The 17,100-nt window shown below is 37.1% G+C and overlaps 1 protein-coding gene across 7 annotated transcripts in view; it reads right to left on the bottom strand.

Annotated features, from left to right (window-relative positions):
* Wnk3 (WNK lysine deficient protein kinase 3) overlaps nt 1-17,100 on the bottom strand; it is a 123,828-nt gene that overhangs the window by 94,651 nt on the left and 12,077 nt on the right. For all 7 annotated transcript variants that reach the window (XM_026784791.1, XM_026784790.1, XM_026784793.1 and 4 more), the window contains exon 2: nt 8,887-9,536. In XM_026784791.1, the coding sequence (XP_026640592.1) occupies nt 8,887-9,423 (537 nt within the window). In that variant the 5' untranslated portion in view covers nt 9,424-9,536. The remainder of the gene's footprint in view (nt 1-8,886; nt 9,537-17,100) is intronic.

The following is a 17,100-nucleotide window of genomic DNA, read 5'->3' as shown; positions in this document are numbered from 1 at the left end:
ATAAAAATAAAATAAAATAAAATAAAATAAAATAAAATAAAATAAAATACCAGCCGGGCAGTAGTGGTGCAAAAAAAAATCTAGTCTATGGAAATGAGCCATAAATATTGCTGTTCCAAAGTTAGATCATAAAAAGACAATAAGCATAAAGTTTTAGTGTCATACTTGCTAATTTATATGGATAGTAAATAGATGTAAAATTCAAATCAAACAAAATTCAACTACTCCACAGTACATTAAAAAGAAATATTATCTTTTTTATAAATGTTAGCTAAATATTTAATCAATTTTAATATGTAGAATAGTAAAAATATACATAAAACCTTTTCTGACATCTAGACTAACAGCAACATGATTAATCACCATAAGTATTTTATTCAAAGTAAGGAACATATATTTAAGAGGGAGTGACTGAACTAAGACTGCCTCCAGGGCACCCTGCTCCAGGAGAGCTACCTAGGGAAGTGCTTTCCCAGGTGCAGCCTGAAGGCACACAGAGTTTACTGAAGCTGTTGTCCCAGTAGGATCTTGGCATTATCTACATGGTGTATCTACTTGGCTTTGTAGGCATACAAAAATTGAAATGTTGAGGAGGCCTTGGCTTCAGAAAGCTGCTGATGCCAGGAAACTTTTCTGCTTGGAACTCCTGATCAGGCTGTTCATGAAGTTGTGAAGGTGAAGCCTATGTTTCAATAGGGACTGGAGATGCGAGAGGCAAACAGGGCCCACTAACAGGCTAGGAATGCTACAAGCTACTGAGTTAAGAGTTCCCAAGCCTGTTAGAACCCAGATGAAGCAACCATGAGCCCTGGATATTAGACAGAGAATTATAGGGTTTGGTGTTTGCCTTACTAGGTTTTGGTCTTGCATTGGTCTGATCTTTCTTTGTTATATTTCTTTAAGAATCAGAATTCTTTTTAGAAACTGGAATGTTTGACATGTAACACTGTATGGTAGAACTATATAATTTGTATTTTTTTACTTTGCAGATCATAGTTAAGAGACTGATTTGAGTCTCGAAAGAGACTATATATCCTTTGGGTTTGATTGTTTGTTTTGTTGGAGTTTCTTTTTTGTTTTGTGGGGGGGGGTTTCAAGACACAGTTTCTCTGTAGCTTTGGAGCCTGTCCTAGAACTCTCTTTGTAGACCAGGCTAGGCTCAAACTCAGAGATCCGCCTGTCTCTGCCTCCCAAGTGCTAGGATAAAGTTATATGCTACCAATGCCTGGCTACTTTGAGGCTTTTATTTTGACAATGTTGGAACTGTCAAGATTTTGGTGACTGTTAGCAAGGAACTAAACATATTTTACATTATTAAATATGAGATGTTTAAAGTATTGTGGTTTAAAAGTGACGTGTTTGGGTATCAAATTGACAAGAGAGGAATTACAATAGTTAATTTTGATTTTAAGGTTGATCAGATTAAACACACACTGATATCAAATTAACACACCTCTGTATATGCCTGTAAAGGGTGATTATAAAGAAAATGAGCTGAGCAGGTTAAGACCTAACCTGGATGTGGATACATTATCCAATTGGCTGGAGTGCAGACCAGATAAAAAGAGAAAAAAAAAGAAAGCCAGCTGAGGATCAGTCATTCCTCTGTTCTCTGCTTCCCAAGCTGCCTTCCAGCATCAATCAGGAACTGGACCCACAGCCATGCCTTCCTCATCCCAGTGAACTATATATGCCAAGAGTCACATCCAAAATTAGGAACATTTTTTTCTGAACGGTAAACTATGATCTTATAATCTCACTCTCTTAATGTAAATATCAACAATTATCTTCAAAACTAGATCAGGCTACATGGATCTATTCCTTCAAATGTGAAAGAAATAACAATGATATTAAAGTTATATAAAATAACTTGTTCAGGTAAGAATATATAGTACAAAGGTTTCAAAATACTACCTATCTACAAAGTCTCCTATCATTGCTTTTTTTAGTTTTTCTGCAGCATAGGTTGGCCACAAACCTTTTATGTAGTCTCCACTTCCTAAGTGATGAGATTAAAGGCACTACAACTACTATGTCCAGCTCAATGAACGTTCCTGAACAAGAACTTCTTCAGCATTTTACCACTACTGCTTATTATGCTCAAGCATGTCCTAAGCTTTACAAGCATTATTTCTGTGTTTCATTTCTTAAGATGAGTAGTAGACCCTCATTTTCCATCGTGTTGCTATTTTATCTTCTTTTTCCCTTCAATGCTGAAAATTAAACCCAAAAACTTGAATATATGGGGCAAGTCCTCTAGTACCATACTCAGACTACACTCAAAACCCTAATATTTATTTTTTATACATCTAAAATATTATTTGCATTTTTCTTTAATAAAAAAGGTTTTTTTTAGCAGATTCGACACAATGCCCAGCAAAATTCTTCAAAGACCTTGAAAGAATGGTACTCAACTTCATATGAAAAAGCAAAAACCCAGCATAACCAAAACAATCCTGTACAATAAAAGAACTTCTGGAGGCATCACAATCCCTGACTTCAAACTCTACTACAGAGCTATAGTACTGAAAACAGCCTGGTATTGGCTTAAGAACAGACAGGAGGACCAGTGAAACCGAATAGAAGACCCAGATATCAATCCACACACCTTTGAACACCTGATTTTTGACAAAGAAGCAAAAAATATCAAACGGAAAAAAGAAAGCATATTTAACAAGTGGTGCTGGCATATCTGGATATCAACATGTAGAAGAATAACAGACCCATATCCATCAACATGCACAAAATTCAAGTCCAAATGGATCAAAGACCACAACATAAAGCCACTGAAACTTAAGAAGAGAAAGTGGGAAGTGCACTTGAAAGCATTAGTACAGGAGACCACTTCCTAAATATAACCCCAGCAGCACAGACACTGAGAGAAACAATTAATAAATGGGACCTCCTGAAACTGAAAAGCTTCTGTAAAGCAAAGGACACGGTCAACAAGACAAAACGACAACAGCCTACAGGATGGGAAAAGATCTTCACTAACCCCACATCAGACAGAGGTCTGATCTCCAAATATACAAAGAACTCAAGAAATTGGACACCACAAGATCACATGATCCAATAAAAAATGGAGTACAAACCTAAAAAGAGAACTCATCAACAGAGGAATCTAAAATGGCTGAAAGACAGTTAAGGAACTGTTCAACATCCTTAGTCAACAAAGAAATGCAAATCAAAACAACTCTGATATTTCATCTTACACCTGAATGAATGGTCAAGATCAAAAACACCGATGACTTCTGCTGGAGAGGTTGTGGGGAAAAGGGAACACTTCTGCATTGCTGGTGGGAATGCAAGCTTGCAGAATCCCTTTGGATGTCACCATGGCGATTTCTCAGAAAATTAAGAAACAACCTTACTCAAGACCCAGTAATATCACTTTTGGGTATATATACAAAGGATGCTCAATCGTGCCACAAGGACATGTGCTCAACTATGTTCATAGCAGCTTTGCTTGTCATAGCCAGACCTGGAAACAACCTAAATGCCCCTTGATTGAAGAATGGATAAGGAAAATGTGGTTCATCCACACAGTGGAGTACTATACAGCAGGAAAAAACAACAGCTTGAATTTTGCAGGAAAATGGAACTATAAAACATTATTTTGAGTGAGGTAACCCAGACACAGAAAGGCAATTATCACATGTACTCATTCATAGGTGTGTTTTAAACTTTCTTTGCTTTATAGCAAAGAAAATCAGCCGACAAGACACAATTCCAGAGAATTTAGACAACAATGAGGACAATAAGAGAGACTTACATAGATATAATCTATATGGGAAGTAGAAAGTAGAAAAAGACAAGATCTCCTGAGTAAATTGGGAGCATGGGGACCTTAGGGGGGTATTGAAGTGGGGAGGGGAGAGGCAGGGAGGGGAGCAGAGAAAAATGTAGGGCTCGATAAATATCAATAAAAAATTTTTTTAAACAAGAGGGAAAAAATATGCAAAAAAGTACTTAACATAAAAGAGGGCTGGGAAGCCTGATAAGGTGGTGAGCACTTGTGGTCTTGAAGTTTCAATTACTTAGAATGATAGCATAGGAGTCACTTAAGCCCAGGAATTTGAGGCTAGCCTAGGTAACTTTGTGAGAAATCACCTAAAAGTAAGAAAGAAGAGGCAGAGATTCAGACCTCTAAGCCCTTCTTAAGAGTGGGTGGAGCTCTTAGTCTTCATCAAATAAGCTTTTTGTTTGTTTGTTTTTGTTTTTTGATGTAGGCTTTCTCTGTGTCCCTAGCTATCCTGGAACTCGCTCTGTAGACCAGGCTGGCCTCGAACTCACAGAGATCTGCCTGTCTCTGCCTCCCGAGTGCTGTGATTAAAGGCGTGCGCCACCACCGTGCAGTAAAAATAACTTATGTTTTGCATCAGATGGAGATGATTACAGAAAGCAGGAACTTGTCAAAATACAGAGAACAACTGACTTTGGGGTGCCCAGCCCCAGTTACTACATCTATAACATAACATTTACACTGAAGGCTCAGAGAACAGCACAGAGGGGCAGAAAAGGATTGTAAAAGCCGGAGAACTAGGAAGGTGATACAATATTGTGTCTTCTATATATGACAGGGAGACTACACCCTTGAAACCTCAACAATATGGATTCCTAAACAAGACCTGAACAATGGTAACACAACTTGGCATGCTAAGTTTAAAGATAATAATATATATGCATATAAACAATACAAATGGATTTAGAAGATTAGTAATATAAATAAGAGGGCATGAATTTGAAAGGGAGGGAGGAAATGGGAGGGGTTGGAGGAAGGGGAAAATATGTAATTACATTTCTTTTGTTTTTCTCAAGACAGGGTTTCTTTATATAGCACTAAACTCCCTCTGTAGACCAGGCTGGCCTTGAATTCAAAGAGATCCTCCTGCCTCTCCCTCCCAAGTGCTGAGATTAAAGACTTGCACCATCACTGCCCAAATATCATAATTTTGACACATGTACATAAAACTATAAATGATGGAATACCCTCTTTGACCAGGTTATTTAATGTGCATAAACCTCAGATCTGCTATCTGGAAATAATAATCTTTACCTCATATAACTGTTGCCGAAATTAAATAAAATAGTAGGATTTTTTTTCTTTTTTACAGTACTTCTGGAAGAACAGCCAGGGCTCTTAACCAGAGCCATTTCTCCTAAAATAGTAAGAATTTATACAAGTGTTCAATTAAATTTTAATTTTATGATAAATGCAAAGTATATAATCCCATTGTTACTAACTAAAGCACCTCAACTACAAATTCCTCTATAGTTAAATTTTCAGAAACTTAACAGCATAGTGAGGAAAGACCACACAAAGCTAAGAGATAGTGGCAATTGATAAACATAGAAGAAAAATAGGAAATAGAAACTTGCTATTTGAGACAGGAGGATCAAAAGTTCAAGGCCAGCTTGGACCAGCAAGTTCCAGATCAATCTCACAAAAAAGAAACAAACCCAGAATGCCATAATTACACTGTAGATTACCTATGTAAACACACCAGAGAGCACCAAAAATTAGTGATTTAAATTCTTAGCGTACTTTACAGTGTCAAAGTACATACTCCTAAGATACATACTAATCTAAAAAGAAAAAAGAATAACTTTATAGTAAGAATAATCTGGCAGATAATACTGTAGTCAAGAAGTCAAAATTACACTACCATTAATATGTAGCAACACCATGTATCCCCTGCTATCACAGACTAAGTTATCACTTTTGTGGTAATCTTGCCAAAAATGTGGAGTTTAGCTAGCCAACCATGGTAATGCATGTTGTTAATACTAGCATTTAATAAGCAAAAGGATTTTATAATTGTGGTTAATATGGTTTACTTAATGAGTTTTTGGTCTTTGAAGACTATACAGTGAGACCTCATCTCTGAAAGAAAAAGAGAAGAGGGGAAGGGAGAAACTGTTAGTACCCTTTCAAGGAATAACTTAAAGAGGAGGGAGAACATGTAAGTAAACACAGTATAGAAACGTGAATATGGTCATAGAACTGAAAAGAGGAGTTTTTGTGGGGAAACTGAGATACTCTGGTTAAGTTCAATATTTTAGTTTATAATATATCTTTGTAACTTGAAAATCACCTGAAAATAAATACACAGAGAAAAATGATGTAGTAAGAGAGTAGTACTTCTGTTTTTTTCTACTTCTAACCTCTCATTTCCTTTGAACAAACCCATATTTAACAACCCTTTCATCTTTTGCTAACGCCAATCTCCAAGGCTACTTCCTATACTGACTATAAACTCCTAATATAAGATTTATGAAATCCAGCTGTGTCTGCTTTTTGTGTCTAGAACACATAGTATAAGTCTGGCACATTGCAAGGAGTGTTTATTTGTTGAGAAACCAAAAAAATAATGACAACTGTATTAGCTTGTATTAATTTATCACTATACTAACAAATTAGCATAAACTTAGTGGATCAAAATACAGACATATTATCTTGAGGAAATGAGAATTAGAAATCTATAGTGAATCACACTAAATTAGAATTCAGACAAGAGCACTGTTTCTTCTGGGGACCCTAGGCAACTGTTTAATTCCTTGCCTTTTCCAGCTTTCTAGACTATTTGCATCCTTTGACTTGGTGACCCAAGTCCTGTAACAGCATCACTCCAAACTCTGCCTCGATTCTTAGATCTTTCTCAAATGATTGCCAACTTACCTGTCTCCTTACAAACACTGGTAATTAGATGAACTAAAATAATTTCCCTATTTCCATCTCTAATAGTCTCATCTACAAAGATACTAAGGATGAAGACATGGACATCTTTGAGTTGTCATTATTCAACCTACTACACATACCAATTTCTTTTTCTTTTTATAAAAAGCCTATGCAACAAATAACTAAAAGCAACCTATACTTAGTGACTGTCTTTATTCGATCTTAATTTTGTGGTTTGTTTTCTGTTTCTATTGTTGGTTTTGTTGCTGTTGTTTTGTGGAAGGGTCTCATGTAGTCAAGGATGTCTATGAACTTCTAATCCTCCTGCCCCCATCTCCCCAGCACCAGGATTACAGGTATGTGGTATATGCGTGCTGAGATTGAACTCAAAGCTTTGCTCATGCATGTTAGGGCAAGCACTGTGTACTAAACTGAGCCATAATCCCAGTCCCAATCTTAATTTGAAGCATCCCGTATAACACTGAACTTTCTCATGAGTTGACTGAGGTTACCAAGGCTTGTTCTCCTTATATTTGCCCTACATCTGCCGGAAACTATTCTCATTTTAATACCTTCTATGCTGCTTTCTCCCTGATTTGTCAATAGTACTACACAAAAAAAATCTATCATAGAACAAAATATCTGGTAAGTTAGTTGTTCTCCCCATTTTTTTCTTTAATTTTTCCTCACTAAGCAAACTTGAGCTAACTAACCTCTATAGCTTCTGGTGATTTCACATTGCTGTAAATTTCAAAGGCATGAGGACAGAATATCAACAGAAGTTTTCAAAGAGTAAAGAAAATCTTTGCTATTTAGAAAATATATGAATTTCATGTTTTTTGTAAGAAAAAAATAAAGGTAGATACTATACTCAATACACTTCTATCATACACTTAATTATATAGTGCAACAATCAACCAATGAGACATATAAACTCTTTTTTTTATTTATTTTTTTAAACTCAGTTCTTAAAATGAGATATGAATGAGAATTGGGGGAATTTCCTGAAACTAATAAAAAAAATTTCCCAAAGAATGTCACAACATAGACTTTTTCTTTTTCAAAACAGGAAAGGAAAGCAAGCATGATGGGCATATGCCTACGATCTTAGCACTAGAGAGGTTGAGACAGGAAGAGCATTAGTTTGAGCCCAGCCTAGGCTACATACAGAATTCAGGGCCAGCTTGAGCTACATTGGAGACTTTGTCTCAAAATGGCAAATAAAAATGGTAAATATAGAGTGAAAATTAGTTGTATTTCTAAAGGCTGGGTATTTTTTTTTTTTTTATAGCTCAGAGGTAGAGCATTTGCCTAGCATGTACAAGGCCCAAAATTTGGTCCAATCATCATAATCTGTAGGGTTAAGCCAGCCCCCTTTAGGGGGCGGGTTTTGCCTCGGGCAATTGTGGACTGTTAAATCGAGCATGCGGAGGCTACGCCCTCCCTTTTTCTTTCCTACCTCCTGGGCTACGCGGGAACCTAGGTTCTGTAAGTTTACCATTAAAGTTGTAAATATTCCTTTATATCTGCATTGCAATTATTTTACGCCGATACAATAATCTAAATAAGCAAATGAATGAATTAGATAGAGAGAAGCAGAGTATAATTCAACAATAGAATACTTGAATAAGGCTCTGAGTTTATTCCCAGCATTGAATTAGATAGAGAGAAGCAGAGTATAATTCAACAATAGAATACTTGTATAAGGCTCTGGGTTTATTCCCAGCACTGCAAAAATTAAGATAAAAGTAACTGGGGCTGGAGAGATAGCTCAGAGGTTAAGAGCACTGACTGCTCTTCCAAAGGTCCTGAGTTCAATTCCCAGCAACCACATGGTGGCTCACAACCATATGTAATGAGGTCTGGTGCCCTCTTCTGGCCTGCAGGCATATATGCAAGCAAAACACTTTACATAATAAATAAATCTTTGAAAAAAAAGTAACTGACTGGAAACATATCTCACTGGTAGAATACTTGCCTAAGATGTAAAAAGGTTCTAGATTCCATTCTCAGCATTGCCAAAAAAAAAGGAAAAACAGGGAAAGATAATTTTTAAAAAGCTTGCCATGGGCTCCTAACAGATTAGAAAGGAACATAAATTCTAGACAACAGTGGAAGGGATCTTCACTTTTCTTCAACCTGGATTACTCTGGCGGTCAAGGCAGCTAAACATGGAATTAATAAAGCCAAGAAAATTATAAACCCACCTGTAGTTCACACCAAGCAACTTCAACCCATGTTTCAGTGTCCAGTCCTTTATATACTGTCTTAAATGCTCCTCTTCCCAGCTCTATATCAAATTTCAGGAACCTGCCACTAGGGGAAGTTGCTACAGCCTTCATTTCTGCTTCTTCTTCCATTTCCTTTTCATTTTTGTCCTTGATGCAATCTTTTGAGGATTCTGAGGTTGCCTTTGAACACTGCTCATATTTAACTTCTTGTCCACCTCTCAGCACATTGGTAGGAAGCTTATCTACTCTTGAAATGTTTGTTGCAGCCTTTATTCTTTCATCTCTAGGGGAAGATTCAGCAACTTTGTCATCTTCAGTCATCTCAACGCTCTTTCGGAAAAATCTCTTTCTTTCAATGGTTTCCCCGGCAGCAGAGAAGGTGCTTGTTTTTTCCTTCATTCTAGCTTCTACAATCAGAGGTACAGCAATCTGAGCAACTCTGTTTTCAAAGGAAACCCCATCAGGTTTCTCAGAATCTTCTGTGCTAGTTGGCTCCCCAGAATCAGTAGCCATTATAACTAAGGTTGGCACTGAACTTTCACTCTTCAGTCAGTCCACTTACATCTCAGGTATCAGAATTCTCAGAATACACTTCCTTTTATGTGGTCATATATTTCCATAGCAATCTAAGGGAGGGAAAAAAAGATAATTTAATGTCACCCTACAACAGAAATCATTAAGGGGAAAACAAGGACCTGATTTTTAATTGCTTCTTTCTTGATAAGTTTATTCTTGTTTCTGTACTACTTAGCAACTAAGAGTCCAGGGACTATGCCTTATTTAATATAGCTACAGTGACTAATACAGTACTTGGCATATAGTTCAGTAAGTCTCACATGCAGAAACCTAGTTCTCAGCTCAGCTGAATCCACCAAATTTAATACAGGTATCCAAATCCTGAATTCACTTAGCTATACATAGTAAGTAAAATTGCATGATTTCTATAAGACTTTTGTGTAAGCTTCTAGAAATCATCTAATAGTAGTTTCTTTAACTGTAGTAATATATACATAGAATCAAATTTCCTATTTTAACTATTTTAAGTGTATGGTCACAATGTTGTGCTATTGTCACTTGTTGAAATTTTTATCATTTGTGTGAGTTGGTTCTCTACTTCTACCTTCGTGTGAGTTCCAGAAACCAAACTCAAGCTGTCTGCATGGTAAGCACTTTATACACTGAGACATCTTGCTGGTCCTCTTATCAATTCAGTTCATTCCCAAAATGATTCATCATCTTAAACCGAAAATCTATACGCATTATAAAAGTGCCCATCCAACTGAGTGCTATGGAATGCACCTACAGTCTTAGTTAAGTAGGAAGCTGAGGACAAAGAATAACCCAAACCTGGGAGTTCCAAGCTGGCATGGACAAACAACAAAACTAATTTCTAAAACAGAAGAAAAGCAGTTTTTAGGGGACTGAGAATGTGGCTTACTAGGAGATGTATGCTTTGCACATACAAAATTCTATGTTTGATTGCCAGAACTACCAAAAAAAATCTTATCCACATCTACCCCCCAATCCACATTCTACTCTCTATTTCTGAATTTTCTTATTCTAGATAATTCATGTAAGTGGACACATACAGTATTTATGTCCGTTTTATTTCACTTGGCATAATGTATTCATTTCTTTTTAAGATTGGCTAATAATACATGAAAAAATATTCAATTATCTCTAGTCACCAGGAAAATTAACATCAAAATTCCATCCCACCCAAGTAAAAGTGGCTATCATAAACAAAATGAAACAGAAGTCTGAAGAGATGGCTCAGTGTTTAAGAACATTTACTGCTCTTACAGAGGATCCAGTTCAGTTCCCAGAACCCACATGGAAGTTCACAACTATCTGTAACTCCAGTTCTAGGGGTTCCAAATCTCCTCTGACTTCTCTGGACTCCTGTACCCATGTGGTGCGTGCGCGCGCACACACACACACACACACACACACACAAAACAAAATATATTGTTAAAAAGAAAATACAGAACAAATTATGAAAATGGGGGAATTTAAATTAGTCCAGTCACCAGGGGACATAATACAATGGTTCCTCAAAAAACTAAAAATAGAACTACCATATGATCCAACTATAAAGCTTCTGGTATATAAAAAATCAAAGTCAGTTTACGCTATACAAGGTATGGTGGTGTACACTTGTAATATCAGTACTTAGGATGGAGTACCTAAAGTTTGTGGCTGGTCAAGGCTGCATAGTGAGACTGTCTATAATAAATGAGGGAGAAAGGGAGGAGCAGACTTCATCACTCCTTACTACATCATGCATTGATAGTATGCTGCTAAGTTATATGCCTTGAATGACACAAAGTTAAAAATAATGTATATCACTTACTTTCAAATGGCTAAACAAATGAAACGCCTGTGAGTATTCATGTAGCTACATGAATACTCACAGGTGTTTCCACATGCACTGCTACATGAATACTCACAGGTGTTTCCACATGCACTGCTACATGAATACTCACAGGTGTTTCCACATGCACTGCTACATGTAGCAAACAAACAAGAAATCTTAACATTTTTTGGACTAAACTCAAAGGCATTATAATATCAAATAAGTTTTTTTTTTTTTTTTTGGTTTTTCGAGACAGGGTTTCTCTGTGGCTTTGGAGCCTGTCCTGGAACTAGCTCTGTAGACCAGGCTGGTCTCGAACTCACAGAGATCCGCCTGCCTCTGCCTCCCAAGTGCTGGGATTAAAGGCATGCACCACCATAGGAACCAAAAGCTATAGAGAAACCCTGTCTCGAAAAATCCAAAAAAAAAAAAAACTATATTGATCTCTAACTTCCATCTTTGTGAGGTTTCCCTTCTATGTCTGTCTACAATAAAGCATTCCTTTATTTTAAAAAGAATTCTTGGGGCTGGAGAGATGGCTCAAAGGTTAAGAGCATTGCCCACTCTTCCAAAGGTCCTGAGTTCAATTCCCAGCAACCACATGGTGGCTCACAACCATCTGTAATGAGATCTAGTGTCCTCTTCTGGCCTGTAGTCATACACACAGACAAAATATTGTATACATAATAAATAAATATTTTTAAAAAATTCTTGTTTTAGAGCAGTGGTTCTCAACCTATGGGTCACAACCCATTTTGGGCTCAGTAGACCCTTTCATGGGGGTTGTATATCAGATATCCTGCATAGCAAATATTTACATTAAGATTCTTTTTAAATTTTATTTAAGATTCATTTTTTAATTTTTGTGCACCAGTGTCTTGCCTGCCTGTGTGAGGATATCAGACCCCTGGAACTGGAGTTATATACAGTTGCAAGCTGCCGTGTGATTGCAAAACTACAGTTAGAAAGTAGCAATGAAAATAATTTTATGGTTGGGGCGATTACCACAATATGAGGAACTGTATTAAAGAATCATAGCATTAGGAAGGTTGAGAACCGCTGTTTTAGAAGGGAAAGTGTAATGAAAGACCAAACAATAACAAGATGTAATAACTAATAACTTAAGGATAAATGACGAATAAAAAAAATGAGTTCTAGGACAGAGGTATAGCTTTGTAGTGGTGCATTTGTCTAACATACAGAAGACTCTAGGTTTGGTCCCCAAAGTCAATAATAATAATGATGATAATTTTTAAACCAGAAGGCCGGGCGATGGTGGCGCACGCCTTTAATCCCAGCACTCGGGAGGCAGAGGCAGGCGGATCTCTGAGTTCCAGACCAGCCTGGTCTACAGAGCTAGTTCCAGGACAGGCTACAAAACCACAGAGAAACCCTGTCTCGAAAAATCAAAAAAAAAAAAAGTTTTTTTAAACCAGCAAAGGACTTCACTAAGCATTCTTTTTCTGAGCTTTCCATCATGGATACAATAGTAGCTCCTTTTTTTCTTTTTCCTCCTTTTCAATTATTTTCCTAATGGATCGAATAGCTGCTACTGTTGCTCCCCTTTTTCCTTCTCACTCATTCCTGGGGACTGAACTTACAGTCCCCAGGAATGCTAGGTAAGCATTTCACCAAGAATCTAAATGCCTGTGCTTTCTTTTTATTTTCAAAACAGGATCTCAGTCAGTTGCCCAGGCTTGTCTCTAACCCACTGTGTAGTAAAGACAAGGAGCTGGGCTTACAGGCATGTACAACTAGGCTTAGCTTCCAATACTTTCTTTACCATAAAACAAAACACAGGCAGGGTTTTGCCTTGCAGCAAATAATTTAAACTTACTCATTTTTTATTTCATTTGTGAATCTCACAGGACTAATACGAAAATATAAAGTACTTAGCACAATGCCTGGCACAATATAACAATCAATAAATAAAAGCTTTTATTTTCCACTTATTAATATGCCCTAGGCCAGCGCTGTATTAAAGTACCATTCAAGGCCATTGAAACAGCTCTATGGGTAAGGATGCTTGCACCAAGTCTGACAACCTGAGTTCAATCCCCAGGGCCTAGGGAAAGAAAGAACTGACTCATGTAAGCTGTCCTCTGACCTCATGATAAATGCACACCTACCTCCAGATATAAATAGGTAAATAAATATAAAAATGTTAATAAAAATAAAGCACTATTAAATAATACTGCCAAAAACATTAAATGGATTTTCAAAGGAAGGTAAAATAATGTATTTTTAAAAGACTTTTCAGTAATAAACCATGTTGGCATTGCTGAAGAGATATGCTGCAGTGAACAAGCTATCCATCTGTGTTATATTCCACAATGTAGAAATATGGTACAACAAAAAAGTCTACAAAACTGGGCGGTGGTGGCGAATGCCTTTAATCCTAGTACTTGGTAGGCAGAGGCACACAGATCTCTGTGAGTTCAAGGCCAGCCTGGTCTACAAGAAGTAGTTCCGGAACAGGCACCAAAGCTACAGAGTGTCACCAAAAGAAAAGGAAAAGGCTACAAAAAAATTAGGCTTCAAATCTGGAGATTCCTCAGGCCTGGAGTCAATTATTAGGTTCAGTATAGTATGAGTGTGTGTGTCTCAGTGTGTATATAATCCTTTTTTCATAAAATGGTAATACAGTAATCTAAGCCTAGGAATATATATAAAAGCAACTGCAAAAACACTTCTAGCCAGGTGGTGGTGTTGCACACCTTTAATCCCAACCCTCGTGGCAGAGGCAGGGAAATCTCTGAGTTTGAGGCCAGCCTGATCTACAAAGCAAGTTCCAGGATAGCCAGGACACAGAGAAACCCTGTCTTGAAAAAGCAAAATTTAAAAAAAACACTTCTATAGATACCCAAATTATATGGAGAGACTCACAAATTTGTATTTCACCTATATTCCCTCAACACATGGAAAATTCAACCTAGATTCAGTACACTGTGGCACATCAGTAATCCCAAATGCTCAGGAGGCTAAGACAGAGAGATTACTTGAGTCCAGGACTTAAGAAGTAAATTTACTAAGTCTCTCATCTCAAAACAAGATAAAAAGTAGTACTTTGGTCAACCAACGGATCAAAGGATTTCTTGAACTTTTATAGCAACTAAAAGAAGGCATATTTAAACAGTAAAAATTGTCCATTAACAACATTATGTCTCATACATACATTTTTATAACAATAAACACCAGGTACCAATCAATGTACTAAGTCAACATCTAAAAATAAAAGAACAAAACTCAGCCCCATCCTCAAGGATTTAACATTTTACCCAAAGTTATAATTATTTGCCATATTTTCATTTCTATTTTTTTCATTTTTCATTTATATTCTTTTGCTTTTATCTTGTAGTAAACTGTGTTTTAGGGTTTTGTTTTTTATTTTCTGAAAGTGTATTGCTATATAGCCCTGGCTGGTCTAGTACTTGTTATTTAATCCAGTCTGATCTTAAACTCACACCTCCTACCAATCCTCCTACCTAAGCCTCCAAAATGCTGGCTTTACAGGCCATGTGGCACAATGCCTGATACTGTATTTCTTCATCTATTTGTTGTGCAATGCTGGGGATGGAATCTAGGGTCTCAGGACACATGCTAGACAAGTGCCCTACCACTCCAAGCACCTTCAAAGTCTTATCTTTACATGCCAAAAAGTATAATATACAGTAAGTTTTTGTTGTTTGCAGTACTAGAGCCTGGGCCTTCTACTTGTTAGATAAGTGTTCTACCCTGAGTTCCTTTTGCTTTTCATTTTGAGACAGGCTCTCATTAAGTTACCCAGGACGGCCTTGAATTCAGTCTGTAGTCCATTTTTTGCAATCCTACTATCTCAGCCTCCTGAATAGCTGAGATTACAGGGCCGCACCATCTGGCCCAGTCTACACTAAACTTGGGAAATTTTGTTTTGATTTTGAATCAAACCTCATTCCATTACTCAAGTTGGCACAAAATTCTAGGTTTAAGTCATCCTTTTGTCACAGTCGCCCAAAAGCTGGGACTGCAGGTGAATAATATCATGCCCAACTCACAAAACTTTTTTTCTTCTTGTCTTGTCTTGAAACGTTGAGACAAACAGCATATGTATACCAGGATGTCTTTGAATTCTGAATGCTAGTATTGCTCATTTTTTAATAGTCATGGACTTAGGATTTTTTTTCTTTTCAGGACATAGAAGGCTCTTATTCTTACTCTGTAGCATTAAAAATTTTGCTACTATATTTCATTACACATGTATAGATACATGTATATATATGTACATATTTCTAGCAGGCATATGCGTATGTGTATACACTTTTAACTTTCATTGAAATACACTAATATATCAAAATGAATGTATATAATATTTATATAGTGCTAGAAAATTGCTTGCCGTGACCATTATACCAATTTAAACTTCCACATAACAATACGCATCTTTTGCCTTACACCCCTGACAAAAAGGTCTTAAACACTTTTTTAAGACTAATGGAATTTTAAAATCTCAGTATGTTTTATTTTTATGCAACACAGAGGATCAAACCCATGGTCTTGCAAATTAGCAAGTACTCAATCAGCAAGCTACAGCTTCAGCCTTCAGTATGTTTTCAGTTAACATTTAACTTACAAGTGAGGTTAAGCCATCTTCCATACAAATAATGATTAACAAGTCAAGAATAAGCCGGGACTAGGGATGTAGCTCATCTGATGGAGTGCTTGCCTAGTATGCATAAAGCCCTAGGTTTGATACCTAGCATCCCATAAACCAGGCATGGGACCCACAACTGTAATCTCAATACTCAGAAGGTAGAGGCAGGAGAATCAGGAGTTCAAGTTCTTCCCTGGCTACAAAGCCAGCCTAGGATACATAAGATTTTATCTCCAAAAAAAGGAAGAAGAATTCAAAAGTTCCTATTATCACTGCTACCAATGAGGAAATAAAGCAAGATGAACAAATATAAAATGAGATGGGGCATAATGATGTACTCCTGTAAACCCTGCATGACAGAAATTAAGGCAGGAGAACTACTAGTTTGTGGCCATCCTAGACTTCATACTGAAATGAAATTCTAACTTTTTTTAAAGAAAAAGAAAAAAAGATGGGTGTGGTGATGCATACCTTTTAATACCAGTACTAGCAGGTGAGAGACTGGAGGATCAGGATCAAGCTACATAAGACCATGCTTCAAAACAGAAAAGAAGATAAAGTCAAACCTTACAGACTAGACTACATGATTACTTAGAAGAGTCAGCAAATCAACTAAAAAATACTAGGAAACAAAGAACTCAATATAAACACCAAAGTCAAAGTCAATACTCTTACATATACATCAGTAATAATCATTAGAAAATATGATTTAAGCCACCCACATAGCAGCTTCCAACTATCTGTAACCCTAGTTCCAGGGGATTTAACAGCCTCTTCTGTTCTCTGCTGGTACCAGGCACTCCCATAGTGTGCAGATATACATGCAGGTAAAACACCCATTCACATAAAGTAAAATAACTTAAAAACAACTAGCTGGAGCTGGGTACGGTGGTGCACACCTGCAATCTCAACAATCAGAAGGCTGAGACAGGAAGATGACAATGAGTTCAAGGCTGGCTTTAGGCTACATAGTGAGACCCAATCTCAACCCAGCCTCCCCACAAAATACCTGTCATGCTCAAAAAAGCAACAAAGCATTTATAAAATACTCATTTAAAAAATACACTCAAATGCCGGGCGGTGGTGGCGCACGCCTTTAATCCCAGCACTTTGGGAGGCAGAGGCAGGTGGATCTCTGTGAGTTCGAGACCAGCCTGGTCTACAGAGCTAGTTCCAGGACAGGCTCCAAAGCCACAGAGAAACC

This window comes from Microtus ochrogaster, chromosome X, assembly GCF_000317375.1.
Source record: "Microtus ochrogaster isolate Prairie Vole_2 chromosome X, MicOch1.0, whole genome shotgun sequence".
Lineage (NCBI taxonomy): Eukaryota > Metazoa > Chordata > Mammalia > Rodentia > Cricetidae > Microtus > Microtus ochrogaster.
This window is presented reverse-complemented; position numbering and strand designations above follow the sequence as displayed.